The sequence below is a fragment of the Watersipora subatra genome, chromosome 7 (genome assembly GCF_963576615.1).
Source record: "Watersipora subatra chromosome 7, tzWatSuba1.1, whole genome shotgun sequence".
NCBI classification, from domain to species: domain Eukaryota; kingdom Metazoa; phylum Bryozoa; class Gymnolaemata; order Cheilostomatida; family Watersiporidae; genus Watersipora; species Watersipora subatra.
The window spans coordinates 62,263,703-62,280,340 of record NC_088714.1 but is presented as its reverse complement, the minus strand read 5'-3'; the positions used below and the strand labels follow the sequence as shown (position 1 = coordinate 62,280,340).

The window sequence follows — 16,638 nt, the reverse complement described above, 5'->3', positions numbered from 1 at the left end:
TTTAGTTACATGATTTTTTTGACCAGTTTGCTTGATGGATGCAATGATATATTCAGTCCATATTTACAGCAAATATACAATGAAATAACATTTATTGGGTACTTGAACGATGAATACATTTTATATCATGCAAATTAACTGGAGCTTCATGCAATTTAACTTAGGCTCGCTGAAGTGGACATCTGATCAGGCACTTGGCTCAAAGGGACCATAGAATGGTGGATCGTGGCTGACTAGTGGGCTAATGGGATTGAACACGTTCCAGCATCCATCGCAATACTAAAAATATATGTTATTTCCATTCAAATAGAAGTTTACAATGATTTGGAAAAAGAGACCTTAATCTCGTTTGAGTTCAATAATAAACCCTAAACAGAGAATTACTATAGGAGCTTTGACCTCAAATCATACTCTTCAAGGTCACATGTCAGATATGCCCTCCATTGGCTGAACTCGCTGTAACCCTCATCTACCATACATAATACGTCTACAATACTCTCACTACCATTGCCAACTTTCAAACCAGCTGTGATATAGAACTCCTGACCTCCTGCATGTGAACTCCTGACCCGCAAACAAACGGTTAGGATTCCCAAAAAAGCCTACTGTGGTGACAGAAATGGCATCCAACCTTAAATCGCTCTCTGCAACTAGGCATGTCTCCAGTGGTCGGGATTTCCACGCGATTGGACTCGTCAATGTCCAAACAAGATCACAGAGCCGTTGTTTGTACAAAAATGCTCTTAACTAACACACACAGCCTCCGCTTGCAGTAAGCCAGGCAGTCATCATACTCGGTCTACGAGGTTTGCTCACCCACAGTTAACCCGTAGGTGACTGCACAGGTTTTATCAACTGAAAGTATGCTACATCGGTGAACTCGACAGCTAATACATAACTTCCTCTTTTCATATACAATTAGTTCTATTTCACAGTCAAATTACTTCATATTTTCAAATATGGTTGTTCCCAATATTAAAGATACCATTAGTAGACAGTAAAAAACACAAGAATATAACAATGTATGGCCATGTAATACAAGACAACCATTATTTTGTTGATGACTAATGCTAATAAAAAGTTATAGATAAGCACAGAATGTATTGTCAATGTATCTAATGAGATTGTTTTACAATAGTACAGCCTTTTATAGTGTGTCCCCCAGTGTCAGATATGCTCATTATTGGTGTCAGTTGAGGCTAAACATTAAGCGCATCACAGATAAAGAGATCAAAGCAGATCTCCCACAAAAAATATTAATTTAGCTACCTAAAGTTTTTACCAACCTTTTTTATGTTTTTAATCTATTACATATATCAATTCATTTATGTCTTTGCGGTGAACTCAATACGCTGCAATACATAAAAAATCAGCACATATTAATATATGAATGCAATTTATTTATAAATGCTTTTCACCAACATACATGACGAAGGTTATCGCTTTTTTCAATGGAAGTACAAAAATTATTTTAGTCAGTTTTCGTCATTTGAGAAATAAATATTACTATTCAAGTCCAATCTGATGGTTTTTGGCCCCCGTTTGTGAATTCAAGAGAGGATGAAAGTTTAATAGTACCTATTATGTGTGAGAAAAAACGTGCAGCACCTCCCACCGTTCATTTTCGAATAATTCAATTTAATTATTAAACTAGAGCATTATAAATAATTTAAGAGATAAAAAAGGTTTTTCAAGCAGCTTGAATCGCGCCTCATAATACGTATCAAAGTTGGCTTCAAAACTCTACCAGGGGTTTATGAACAGACACTCGGAAGCATTAACAGTTGTACTAGATATATGTACAATAGATTTGTCTCTTTGAGTGCCTATTCTGTGTAAAATGTGGTGAATATGGAGAGAAATATTAAAACCTCAAAAACAGCCAATTTTTTTTACCCGATGTCTGGATCAAGAAGATGGTTTAAAACAAATGGAGAGCCTGTTTGTCCACATATTATTGTGACACTTCAAACTGACATAATAAAAACCAAATAATCCGTGGTCACCTTTCAAACCAGTAAACTGTTTGCTTTTGCTAAAATGCCCATATCTAATCAGACATAATAAGAGCTTATAAGGATAATAAGATGTGCTTGAATAGCCAACATTTTCAGCAGAGGGCCAATAGGTCTTACATCAGTCCAAGTGTGCGGGTAAGCAACAGGACCGGTGCCTAATTTTAGTATAGTAACTATTGTGAGAATTTTGTGGCAGCACGTAAGTTAGGTAAACAGTACTTCAAACTTGTGACCAGACATTTTTCAGAACAGTAAGTTGTTTATTGTATTTATATAGCTCAATTTTCGTACAGATATTTGTGTTTTAGGGTTCAAATTGTTATTTTAAAGTCCTACTGTGTTTCATATGTGCTGCTATTATAATATTAGTAACAATATAATAATATTAGGTATCTAAGAATTATTCAATCTTTCTTTTCTATGTTTCTCAATCTTTCTGTTGAAAACTATAGATTCATTGGCAATAGCAACCTTTCAAACTAAATAGTTGGCTAAAATGTGTCTTTTAAGGCATCTGATTGGCTAAAAGGTGTCGTTTAGACTAGCTGATTGGCTAAACGAGTCCCGTGAAAGAAACTGATCATTTTTAACGATATTTAAACTGTTGCCTTTTTACAATTTTTATATAGTATAGTTTTAAAAGCAGTTGTTTGAAATTAACTTATGGCCAGTGAAGTATCGAAAAATAAGCATGAGCTATAAACATGGTCTGCTTTGAATGCATAAAACAGTTTACTTGCACACAGTGGAATCATACTTACATGAGATATGTCAGGTCTCACTTTAACAGTTTCATCATTGCTTCCACACCTGCAGCATTTCCTTCTAACTCTGGGCATCTATATAAAATTATTAAACATGTGGAAAAAAAAACAATTTTTTATCATGGTCAATCATGCCTTCTAGCCTGGCCAATAGATTTTTATCTTACTGTCCCAGAAAATCTTTAATTGCTATAATACTATATTATATACTATTGCTATAATCGTTATAAGTCAAGTTATATGTAGAGATAATTGTTTTTCAAATACATGCAAAAATTCATGCTTAATATCATCTGGCTGTAACTCGTTTTAAGCTCTTCAGTGAAGAATATTTTTAAAGTCTCTGTACTTATATAGTTGTAATGCAAAAATAGCTGATTTAAGCTCAAACAAACCTCCTTATTCGGCGTGGAATGGAGTTGTCAACTCATGCCAAAGGGCAATCCGCACAAAGAGCCATCAGCATGTTTTGTCCACAATTCATTTTCAGCGAGGATATATAGTTTATTATTGAGTAATAGCTATACCCTTCCAGGCATTCATCAAGGTCACATCAAGGTCACATCACTGTTTGTATCAGGGAAATGTGACTTAACTAGGGCTAAGCATCGCTTTGGTCTATCTCATGAATTCGCTTTCACCTTATATGACATAGTTCTATGACACTATTACTGGACAACATGGTATTTTAATAACATATACGTTACTACAGTCGGCAATAACTTATAAGTCTGGACTTATCGAAAATTTATATAATCGATTTATTATATTCAACTGCGCGAAGTAAATATATTTTCAGTTTGATCAAAAAGTCGAACTTACAGTAAAAGGTAGATTTGGTGACCACCCTGGAGTTGTAGTGGTGTAAAGCTTTGGCTCTATCTTTTCTTCATTACAACTCGAATAGTACTCAGGCTTTACCAACCCGGTCATCCCCTGTCTTGCTGCATGATGGTGTCTCGGGCTTGATTGGTGGTGAATAGAGTGCTGAGGATGAAGGGTAGGCTGAAAACCTTGATGAGGGCTGATCAAGGGTGAGTTTCTGAACTTTTTCATGTTCAGCTCCGGGGTGGTCTTGTTTGTTGTTTCCGATCGTTTCAAGAGCTTCTCTTGTGTTGAGCTCGTGGAAGGCCAGCTCAACTGAGCTGTTGGCTTTCGGTTCTGAACTTCCACCAGTGGCTGAAAACCTGGCGGTGGTCTGTTGGTTCGCCCTTTTGCATTGCCATCAGAATATAGCCTTTGGCCAGGGAGCGCATCATAAGTAGCAGGGTTGTCATAGATGGATGGTGATTGGCTGGCCTTTATGTCATCTGAAACAGTGTCAGTTTGATTAGCATTTCTTCTTAATGGAGACAAACCTCCACAGCAGGTTATTATCAGACCAGTATGGTACAATAATATTATTAATGCACTGACTTTTGGGGACACAGGTCGACATGCTCAAAACCTTAAATCTTGGAAAACAGATATGCCCTTCAGTTGAGAAGAGAATTCTTATTTTTGGCGTTCAAAAGTTTACTTGCAGTTCAGAAGAAACCTGATCTGCCGCAAAGACACCTAGTACGCTTTATTACAGCAAGTCTTTGTCGAATTATGTACATTAGTGCTTCAGCATTTATAAAATAATTTCAACGCCAGCTCCCTGACAATGTTTTAAAACTTAAATGTCAATTATGAAGGAAACTATATATGAAAATTTGCTCTTAGCGTTTTAGCAAAAAGGCAACAAACCTTTCTATCAATAATTCCAAACTATTCTTTAAATACATTGAACTTACTAACTCAGTTATTATTTGAACATAATGAATCCAACTTATTCTTCAATGGGCAATCAAAATATCATAAGCTCCAAGATTGAAACATTTTGAACACCAATTCAACAGTCTTAGCTGTTCTGACCAGCAGCGGCTAATTCAGTTCAAAAAACCAAAAGGTTGTTATTGTAGACATTCAAATGGTTGCTATTTTTTGGAATAGTTACAAAATGTGTTCTGTAGGTATTTTTAAACTACTATATCAATTTTGTAACTTAAAATTATTGTCAGCTATTACGCAACTTTTGTTCAAGACGTGATAATAGCAATGAGACAACCATAATAATAATGATAATATAGTAATAATTATAATAATATAATATAATAGCGACAACTCTACGCTGTTAAAACTGGCACAATCAGCAGGCGAGTACTTAGGAGCCAATTGAGGGTTTGAACTGTTTGTTTATGAAGATAATAAACAGGTTTGACCCCAAAACTTCGACAAAACCTGTAAGTACCGAAGAAGAGATCCAAAGGTTTTCCAACAGCATTATTTTTACATTAAATCTCAACCTGCATCATACTACTGCATACTCATTGGTCAGTCTAAACTCTTTACCTAAGTCTGCCGCTATGGCAACTGGTGGCCACAGACAACTTTCATGTCAGATGTTTGAAGCCTAGACTAGTCTTTTTGCTTATTTCAGAGAGATGTATTTCTAAATTTGGATTAATTCTGAAACAGTACCTGTCAGGTAATCAGAGATAGTCCGCGCCGGGGCTCGCTTACTTTGAAATCCAGTACTTTGATTAGCCATGATATTGTGTACCGGGGACTCCATCACTACTTTCATGGCTAATATATGAGAAAATATTTCTATATATATTTACTTTTCTTTTCTTTGTTATCACTAATTTCAGAATTTCAGATAGTTTTTGATCAATGCAAAAAAAACAAGTTAGAGAATGGAGCTGTTCCAAAAGATGTTGTCAGATTCTAGTTATAAATCTTTAAAATAAATTACAGGACCAATAAGTTACCTGGAATGTTTTGATGTCCCATGGAGCCTCTTCCAAGAATGGCTTCTTTTCTTCTTTCGTACTGCATGATAAATGGTTTTAGTTTGCTCTATTCTCACGAATCACTTATCTCATTGTAATTATTTCTTCATCAGTACATACATTGGTATTTCCTGTTTTGCCTCTGCCATAAATATTGGTATGTAAGTTATATGGATTTTTTTTGCGCAATGTAGATTCTGGCCATGTTCAGATGAAAGAACCTAACATTGACTGACAATCACTTTTTCATATATAAATTTCACTTATCGTAAATTGTTAATGCAGCAATTGTGTCTAGAGTTGAAAGAAGATGGACTAAATACAATGCACTTTTAATTACATTCACCATTTATTTCAACAGTTTAATGGCATAAGAGTTAATTTTTTTACCGAGTTTTATTACAAACTAAAAATAAGTTGTTTAATAAATTTTTTGTTTGGTTGAGCAGTAAAGTGTTTCAAGTTACCTAACAAAAATGAAAAAGTCTTTTTCATTTGAACTTTCCATTTGAACCTAACGCAGGTCCAAACAAAAATGACATGAAAAGCTCATGATTGTTTTCAAATTGATTGTTTCATCATCATTATTCAAAATAGATGAGGGGTTCATCATCATTATTAAAAGGAGATGGTTGGTTTATCATCATTATAGAAAAGCGATGATTGGTTTATCATCATTATACAAAAGAGACATGATTTACAAAACATATTGAAGTAGATATTAAAACTAAATTAAAATTGTTTTATACCTAGTTAACATTTTAAAATGCATGCATGTTATATATAGAACTGCTGCTGACAATTTAAAACTTATTCTTTCTATGTTTCAATTGGCAATTGTTTTTTCTATGCAAATCTATAATAAAATAGTAATATTGATAATAATGCATAATAGAAAGTTGCTCCTTAAGTATAAATTATTTATTACCTGCATATGTAGATTCTGAGACATAACGATCTACAGCTTGAAACTACTGCTACACCTCCACAAGTGAAATAATAATTAGCGTTTAATCAGCTATTGCTATAACTTCCTTGTTTGGATTTTTGCCAAATAGCTAGAACAGATTGGCTTTTTGTATTTTCACTTAAGACAACGCCTTTACTAGCTTCCATAAAGTTTAGCGCAGTAAGGAATTTATAAGGCCTCTAGTAGTGACCAGGTAGTCTTAAGTTTATCTACTCCTGTATGGTACAAGGTAATACTGTACTTAACTAGCCTGTATGCAAACTGAACAACAGGAGCCCTTACTAAGTTTAACCCTTCTTAGTTTAGGGTCCATGGCTACATAAATTTTAGATTAAGTTAGAAAGATGGTACAACTTCAATGTCAATTTAAATCGATTGTTTGTGTCAAAAATAAAGTACAACAAAAGTATAGCTTTACTCTAATAAGATATGTATCATTTGGTCAAAGTAGATTAGAGTTAGTTAAATAGTAGTAAGTAGATAAAAATAGTACTTTATTTGGTAGGCCAACATTCAAACATCTGTACCAATCGAGGACCTTTAGGTATTTCTGAATAATTCTACAGATTCTCTGTGCTGTATCGATACATCTAATGATTTTGCATGGTACACTACACTGCCACTGTATTATTACAAATATTAGACATACCCCTATACGTCGTATTGTCTCCAAAGACGCGGCAAGATACAGAGCGATAGTTCAAAGGCTAACTATGAGACCTTCTTTGTTCAAATCCAACTGGAGAACTTGCACTGATTTGTCACTTTACCGCTATATAGAAGTTCTTATGTAATAAAAATCAAAAGCTTTCATTAAATCTTTTTACGTAAGTGGAATTTACGTGAACGGAGGTGTTCACTACATGATAGTATACTGTATTTATAATTGATTTAAATTCTGTGTTAGATGAGGTTGAAACTAGTTATAAATTTGGGAACAAGTTGAAACTGGCTGAAACTACTTATAACCGGCCATAACTGGTTATAATTGGTCACACTTTGTACTAAGCAGTAAGATAGTTTGAGTTTGTTGGCGAAGAAATGTTTTTTCAATCAATCACATCAGTGACTGGTTAATTCATGAATTCCTCATAATTTGCTTAAATTATGTTAAAAAGATCATGAATTTGAACTGTTAGAACCAAATATCCCAGCCTGCCGGAGTAAATTAACAGTTCATTAAAAAATGCAAGATGGTCATGTCGAGTTTAAAATAGAAAGGCTATCAAATTGCTATGAAATAATTTTTACAGCAATTCAATTTATGAAAAATTAACAAAGCACATGTGAAGAAAATGTGACTTGTTGTAATAAGAGGAATTCTTTGCTACTAACATAGTAAAACATCTTATTTTTCACCCCATTCTTTACCCATTCTCACAACTAACATGCCAAATTCAGCGTGTCTCAACTTTAATTGGCTCATCTAACATACCTAACATTTTGAAGCAAATGGTTTATCTCCCCATAGCCACTAAAACCCTACAGCGATTAACATGCCATGGGAAACAATACTTTGCAGCAACTAATTAATAGAAGATAATAAAACACAATAGATCAAAAAGCTTTGACAACAAAAAGCTTTAGCAATAAGCTGATTATAATAATCAAATTGCCACAGAAGTAAAGACACGACTGTAACCTTTCCACAGTTGGGGCAGAATTCTTCTAAACATAATACTCGTATGCTCCGCGCCTTCATCCAGGCCACTAAAATATTTTGTTTTAAAACTTTGTTTGGCTTCTGAAAATCAGCCTCTTAGACATCAATCTGATTAAAGACTCAGAAATGTGGCTTTTGTACACATCAGGGATATTTACCGTCAATGAACGTGTTCATGGACTGTTGTCTTGTAGCAATTTGATTTGAAAATATAAACGCATGATGCGGACGATTTGATTGTAAAGGAAATAAATTTCGGGTATCGTTAGAGTTAATGGTACTAACTACTAGCAGTATGAGTAGCCACCAAGCTACAACAATTAACCAGCATGTCTAACACTTCTACTGTACAGTTTTTGTTCAAAAACAAAAGGATTAAAGTGCATTTTAAGAGAATAGCTTGATACGTTGCCAAGGCTAGCTTTCATGTTAGCTTGTCTAGTAATCCTGACACAGCTGAAACATTTAAGGAAGCTGACATACATCATAATAATAATACACTCGCTTATTCCTCATAATATCACAGGGATACTTTTTGTTCACGAAAGCATATTTTATAATTTATATTGTAGATCTAAAGAGAATGTCTCAACCACAGCAGGTAATGTTTTAAATTTCCCTAGTTTTGTTGACCTGTATAACAGACCCATTGTAAATGACACAAAAAGGGCATCTTTAATATCTGAAGTATTGCTCTTTATGCTCTGACATCTTCTATATAAGTTAAACATTTAAGCCTGCTCGTAGGGCCACCATTACTGAGTTCACGTTCGCCCACCTAGTAGCCAATCAGAGAGCAAGATTTAAATTGCTAACGAATCATTGTACTCATTACTCGGCAGCGGACTCGTTGGTAAACATGAACACCAAAAATGTTGTGATTTATATAAAAAAAATTGTGGTGTATGAAATAAGCACTACTCAAGTTGATAAGTTGATACAAAATTAGCCTTTTTAATTTACTGAACAATAGACAGGTTTGAAATAGCGCAAACACAAGGTAGGTTGTTATTTGATGATTTCTCTCAGGCCGTTGTATGTGTCTGACATTCATGTAAATACTTTGGCCAATTTTACTGTTTATATTACTTTAAAGCTATATTGCAATTTAAAGCCATTTTATATCTGTGGTAGTATTTTGGCACTTGATATATTTAGACCCGCGCTGAGTCATTGCTAAGTGTGTCTTTGTAATTCTAAAAAGTTTGGCTATGAGCAACTCAGAAAAATATAGAATTTGTGAGAAGACACCATTAGCTTTTATTTAAAAACTATGTTAAATGTGTAAATAAAAACACTGTTTATTAGGTCATGTTATGTGTAAGTGAAAGCAAACAAGTGCTGTATTAATCTATCGCTACTGCGTGACTCAGCTTTTTGCGGCTTCAATGCTTTGCTGGGTAAAACCAACTCATTAGCAGTTAAAGAACATCTTTAAAACTAACACAGGTACAACTGAAATACGAGTACAGGAAATATATGAATATTTCTCATACCCTGGCCCATTGAGATCGCCAAGCCCGCATCATTGTGAAAGCAGTTTCCGTATTGCGCTGTTTTCCTGTTACGCTTGGTGAAGTGTAAAAGTGCAGTGTTTGTGACACTTTTCATCATGCCTCTTAGACTCTCATAATTGTCTAATAAATCGGAGAAAAAAAGGAAATAGCTTACGAATACTGAAAAAGTGTGTTTATGAGATTTTCTTTTGCAGGTTTTTGCTTTTCACAGTTGGTGTCAGTCCGGCTTAACTACGAAAAATGAGGATTTACTGCATTCTGCTTATCGATTTGCTTTCAAATATGATTCCGTCGCTTTATTCGGCTAAGGCAGCATCTGTCCTTGATCTTCAGAGATGCTAGTAGTTTATTCCAAGCAGCGTTAAGAATTGGGCTTTCCTTTATTAACATTCCTGATGTCCTAGTATAAATGCAAGTTTACAATTAGCATAAGAAAGATCACAAAATTATGTGCAAATAGATTTTAAACAAATCAAACAAAGATTACTTTTAGCCTTTCTCGTCTCACCAGTAATTCAGAAAACAAAGAGCTGAGCACTGGAGAAAAAATGTTCGATTTTTTTTAAACTGCAGCAGATAATTTTATTTTTTGTTCGACAGGAAAAAAGTGACAATCAAGACTGCCCAATCATAGTTGAACAAGAAGAAAATGGCAATCAAAGCAGCAGATCCAGAGTTCAACAAGAAACAAACAGCAATCAAGATACCCGAGCTAGATATCAACAGGAAGAAAATGACAATCAAGACAGTCGAACCAGAGTAACTAATCGCACAGCTCGAGGACTGCGGTGGTCAGAAGTAGCTGCAGGAAGAACAGGTGTATTTTTAGCTCTACATACATGTAAGCTAGTGATGAATAAGTAGACGAGTTTTTTGAAAAGCTTTTTTCCATAACATTTAAATTGCTTAGATTATTGGCAAACTATGAAATTTGTGCATATTTTAAAATTGCTTGCTGCTTTAGAGCCTAAAACTATGCAGACCCCAGTGCAGACCCCAGTGCAGACCTCAGTACAGACCCCAGTACAGACTCCAGTGCAGACCTCAGCACAGACCTCAGTACAGACTCCATTACAGACTCCAGTACAGACTCCAGTACAGACTCCAGTACAGACTCTAGTACAGACTCCAGTACAGACTCCAGTACAGACTCTAGTACAGACTTCAGTACAGACTTTAGTACAGACTTCAGGACAGACTCCAGTACAGATCTCAGTACAGACTCCAGTACAGACTCCAGTGCAGACTCCAGTACAGACCAGCACGATATCACAACAACTTCGAGCAACCGAGCCTAGCCACCACTCCTCGCCAACCCGGCATCCAACAACACTGATTACACGGTACAGAAGCCAGGCCTGTAACCCGGTTACACCACGCACCGTTCCTTATCCGAGTAGCCCTAACAGACACCAGGCAACATTCAGTAACGAGAACTTGAGAACGCCTTTGCAACAAATACCTGGAGGGACGTTCCATAGTCAGTTTTTGTCTCTTTCAAACTCTAACCAGATAATTTACCAAACCCTAACTCCTGCCCAAGACCAGCCAACACGATTTACCAATAATCCTGTTCGATTTATAATGGGCAGATCGACACCTAGAGCGCTGTTCAGGGAACCAGCACCAGCACCGGCACCACTTTCTCCCGTTGTGCGGCCAGTTCAACCACCAAACAATCAGCCCACTCTCCAGCTAAATCCTCGCAACATTTGGACTCCTATGCTTGCTCACCCCGCTGCAATTCCAGTCCCTGTACCGCCAGCACGACATCCTTACTACCAGACTGTTCACCTAAAGCAACAAAACTTATTCAATGCTCCACCAGCTCAAGTAGATGCCATGGCTGGCAGACATGTTACGGCAGATTCGGCAGCATTACCTATCATAAACAACACACCTCCAGAGCAAGTGAGAATGTAACTTTTTCTAGCAAACATAAGTTACTTTAGACAGTAACTCTGGAGTTACTGTCTAGACAGTAACTTCAGAGTTACTCTAGACTCTAGAGTAACTCTAGAGTTACCGTCTAGAGTCTAGACGGTAACTCTGGAGTTACTGTCTAGACACTAACTCCAAAGTTACACTCTAGAGCTTTCTAGAAAGTAACTCTAGTTAAAAAACACGCACACAAATGTTTTAGCACGCATAACTCACTTTCAGTGACAATGTTCTAATGTAATGATTGTTTAATGATTGAAACGGAAACTTTATTCAAGCTAAGAGACGACAACTTAGATTAGAGCATCAGAAAATTTAAGCATAACGGTAAAATTATCAATAATTTTTTCTTGTTTGTTTTTTCTTTGTAAATGTGGCTAAAATTTATTTTGGTTAATCTAGAATTATAGTTTTTAGTTTTTCTGTATTAGGTAAATAAAAAGTGATGGTTTTTTCATTGACATACAAATTGATTCTCAAACAATTCCTTTATCAAACAATGTTCCTTCACAAGAATTATTCTTTTCTATTGGTCAGTTGTTACATTGTAGCTCAATTTCTTACATTGTAGCCTGAGGCACGTGTCGAGCTGCCCCGATTTAATGATAGGTGTTTCATTTGCCGGAGGTCAGATGACACAGTCATCATGAGAGCGGATATAAGAAAGGTGAGAGACTATTGAAACCTAGAACAACGTACAGTAACAGAAGTGTAATATACGAGTACTTTAAACTAATCTCAGAGTAGACTGTCACTGAGAATATGGAAATGAGCTTGAAACATTTGCTTTGTAGCAAAATTGTTAGTTGTTTAATTTGAAAGTTAACTATTAGGAAATTAAATGACTGAGAAGTTGCTGTAGAGACCCTTTGGGATTGTTAATGCGCTTTTAAGCTAAATATGTCATAATGGTAGAGATGAATAGGTTGTGGACTCGCTGTTCAAACACGATTCATTACCATTTCTGATGACGAAGGTTGGCGCTTCATACATACATCCAGCCAATTCTACACAATTAGAAAGATTTAACTCCTAGCGTTACTGTATTAAGTCTTCTAAATGAGCTGCTACTGCTACTACTACTATTATTATTACTATTACCACTACCACACTACCACTATTACTACTACTATTACTACTACTACTACTACTACTGTTAGTACTACTGTTAGTATTACTGCTACTTTTACTACTACTAATACTACTACTACTATTATTATTACTACTACTAATACTATTACTGCTAATACTGCTACTACTATTACTACTATTACTACTATTACTAATACTACTATTACTACTACTACTATTACTACTACTATTACTACTACTAATACTACTACTATTACTACTATTACTGATACTACTATTACTAATACTACTATTACTAGTACTAATACTATTACTACTAATATTACTAATATTACTACTACTATTACTACTATTACTAATACTATTACTACTACTATTACTACTACTATTAATATTACTACTACTATTACTAATACTACTACTGCTGTTACTACTATTACCACTACTATTACCGCTGATGCTGTCAAAATAGCCATAATAGTCGCTTTACCTTTGCTGACAGGCCCATGTTATGCACGTTCAGATGTAATATTAACAAGTGCTGTTTTTTGTGAGTGTATAACTTAGTAAATGATAAACAAATTTTTAAAAGTAAAATTAAAAAATATATTGGCTATTTTTAAAGTATCTCTGGAACAAACTACCAGACACATTAGCCATACAAAACTATTGCATTATACGTAAAAAAAAACAAAAGAGTTATCATTTGCCATTGTTTTTGATGTTTGAGGTGATCTGACTGGCAGGATGTTTCAAGATTAAAATCGACAAAACTTGATTTTGAATGAAATGCTCAGAACAAGCGAAAGTGCGATTATGACGTTTATAGTTGCAAAGAGACCAATAGAATAAAGGTGCGTAACGCTTTTAGTGGAATGCAATAACCGATACCAACTATGACAACGATAACAACCAGTGACGTCATTGTGCACACATTTTTCTTGCGAGCGTTTTGATTGCCGATGAAGTTTATTTCAATCTTGAAACATGCTGGCAGTCAGATCTCCTCAAATATCAAAGCAATCACAATTATAGAAAAATACCGATACTTTACGATAAAATCTATTAACATTTTGTGTAAGTTTATCTTTAACTATGCAGAATATGATGGTCAATGCTGGCTATGTTAAATTGTTTTTGTTTGTTCATTTTATTCTTATTCAAAAAAATTAATGCAAAAGTTGGGAAACACATTCTGCAATCATTTTTAAGGCTCACTCGTGTCAGAATTAAATAAACAGCTTCTGTGTACCACGTGAAAACATTTGTTATTTTTGAAAATTTATTTAAATTCTTTGTTGGTTAGTTAAAAAACATTAGCTTCATCAGTTTGCAAATGACTATCTTTAATTAAATGGATTTTGTTCAAAAATAACTGAGAATTGTAGATAAAATATTAAATTTGGTACAAAAACATTTTTGTAGTTCTTGTATAAGGATGTTGCTATGGAACTTCATATACAAGTATATATACTTCATATATATATACTTTATATAAATTTTATTTGTGTGGTGTAACTTGATGTTAACTAGCTTTGGAAAACATATAGGCAGAAATCCACAGGACAAATTTGAATGAAAGTATTTCGTTTACAAAAATCACTTAATATTTGAAACAAAAAGTAGACTTTGCAAGTTGCTACTTTTATGTATTTTTGCTCAAACATCGAGATTAATCTGGAAAGCTCATTTGAAAGTTCCAAAAAGAGTCGTCAAATCATTAAACTTTTTACACTTTTATTTGACATATTGAGTGTTTTGATTATAAAAAGAACTTAAAAAGCCAAAAATATTTATACACATTTACCTGGTGAGATGCTTGACAAAAGCTATAAAATGAGGAAAATTTTTATTTGATTAGAAAAAAGGCAAGCAAGTGATCTTGTGCTGCAAAGCAGTTATAAACTAACCTGACTACTATCTCTAATATAGAGGCTTTGAGAAACAATCATATATAGCCATGAATGTGTATCTCTGGTATCTTTAGCCATAAGTGAATGTTTGTTGTACTTCACGCATGATACTCTGCACACTGCTTCCTGTTGGGACAAATACTTTTGCAAACAACTAGTTGTTAACTAAAAGTTGTATAAATGATATTGAAAGTATTAAATTATTTTGGTTTTTAAAGTATTACATCAAAAAGCTTCTGTTGCTAACATTCTCTTGAATATATTTGATACATACAAGGCAGACATTTTTAGAGATTTGATCAGCTGGTTTTTAAGAATCATGTAAATACCTGTAACTAATCAATACAGACCAAACTTTTACAAGGTCTATAAGCACATATTTAAATTTTTTTAAAGTTCAACACTTACCATAAATAGCAGTTAATAGCTTTTTACACGGATTACTTACTTCACTTTCTAATATTACATTGCAAACTCAGAAACTCTTTTTACTTTCGGTTTCAGATTTGCACAATTTAAACAGAAATGATCCTGCACTTTCATAAAACAATTTTTTCCAAACTCACGTAGTTTTTGAATTATTTAACCTCAAATTTTCTTTATTTTAATTTTATGTGATAGACAGCCATGTATATTTCAGGCACATAGTTTTTCAGTTCTACCTGACCATATCATCGCATTTGATATTTTTGCAACTGGCAGCTTATGCATTCATGTGTCTTAGACCAAAGACTTTTCGAGTTTACCTTTATTGTTTTGATATAGCTAACATAAAAATATAAAGTTTACCTGTCTCAGAAGAAATAGTGTCTTAGTTTTCTAACAATACACAACATGATATGATCACACTTATACTAGCAGATTAGGGGCAGCTAATTCCATTTCGTTTTCAATCAGAACTGAAGGAGTTACCATAAAACCTCTAATTGAACGCCATGGCGCTCAATTTTTCAACCCTTCCTTTATTATAGTGGTGGTCAATTAGAGGCGGTGTTCAAATAGAGGCTGGCAAATAATTTATCAAATAGCTCCTCAGAATCTTTTGAAAATATATTTAGCCCTGTTACAGTCAAAGCAAATTTCGCCTAAGTTTTGCCTTCTTTTTTTCGGTGGAGCAATATCAAACTTTTTGGATGCAATAATTCTTACTTACTTAAGACTTACTTCCAATTTTTTAAATATCTTTTAATAAATAAGTATTAAGAAAGCGAGAAATATCTCTACTAGAAATATCTCTACCTATTGATATTTACTGCTTGCAATTGACCTGCGTTAATGTTATAGCCAGTATGTTTCCTTGCAATTTGGTGGCATTTTCAATTCTTATTTTATTTAAAAATTGGAAACATCTTTTTTATTTATATCTATATTTAACAATGTTATATAGAAGCATGGTAACCATTGATATGCTTGCTACAGTCTGCAGCCAAAACTAGCTTTTCATGTGCAATAAAAGTGGAGTTATGAGCATTAATCCATTGTAAGCTGTGTTAAGATAGCAGCAAAGATGCTATTAAATAATATGCTATAAACCTGCATATTTATATAAGTTATATAATGATAATCTATTAAATGATACAAATCTATATTCATGAACAAGTGACATAAATGAACCATGCTAATATTACATACACAAACAAAAATTAAGTTTTTAAAACAAAATATTTTTATTGTTTGCTTGGATAGCTGTGCTCTGAATGTTGCTTTCGATGGAACGAACATCTTCTAGTTGTCCAATACCTTCTACGATATCTTCTGGCCTAAATTTTTCCTCTGCACTGCGGTACTAGTCAGTACTACTGCCCAAACAATTTTTTGGCTGAGCAAAATTTTTTCATGCTGCATTTAGCACAAATGCAAAGCGTAAAATTTTACTCGCTAAGCATAACTTTTAGCTCAAAACTTGCAAACCATTTTTATACATGTTCTTCAAAGTACTAA

General features: G+C 34.2%; 1 protein-coding gene across 2 annotated transcripts; it reads right to left on the bottom strand.

Moving 5' to 3' along the window:
* Window positions 1–102: 102 nt before the first annotated feature.
* On the bottom strand, window positions 103–6,587 carry LOC137400322 (uncharacterized). Of its 2 annotated transcripts, XM_068086652.1 has the most exons (6): window positions 6,530–6,587; window positions 5,581–5,641; window positions 5,288–5,395; window positions 3,605–4,092; window positions 2,780–2,857; window positions 103–279 (listed from the first exon to the last, which is right to left on the bottom strand). In XM_068086652.1, the coding sequence occupies exons 1-6, from the start codon at window positions 6,551–6,553 to the stop codon at window positions 187–189; spliced, it is 852 nt and encodes a 283-aa protein (XP_067942753.1). In that variant the 5' UTR covers window positions 6,554–6,587; the 3' UTR covers window positions 103–186. The 2 variants fall into 2 exon arrangements, with proteins under 2 accessions (XP_067942753.1, XP_067942754.1); XM_068086653.1 differs by lacking the exon at window positions 5,288–5,395 and having other exon boundaries at window positions 6,530–6,585.
* Window positions 6,588–16,638: the final 10,051 nt, after the last annotated feature.

Coding starts and splice junctions, on each gene's coding strand:
- LOC137400322 (XM_068086652.1), bottom strand. CDS start 6,553: ATGTCTCAGAATCTACATATGCAG. Junction 5,642..6,529: donor CTCAGAATCTACATATGCAG/GTAATAAATAAT, acceptor TTTATCATGCAG/TACGAAAGAAGAAAAGAAGC. Junction 4,093..5,287: donor TATCTCTGATTACCTGACAG/GTACTGTTTCAG, acceptor ACACTGTTTCAG/ATGACATAAAGGCCAGCCAA.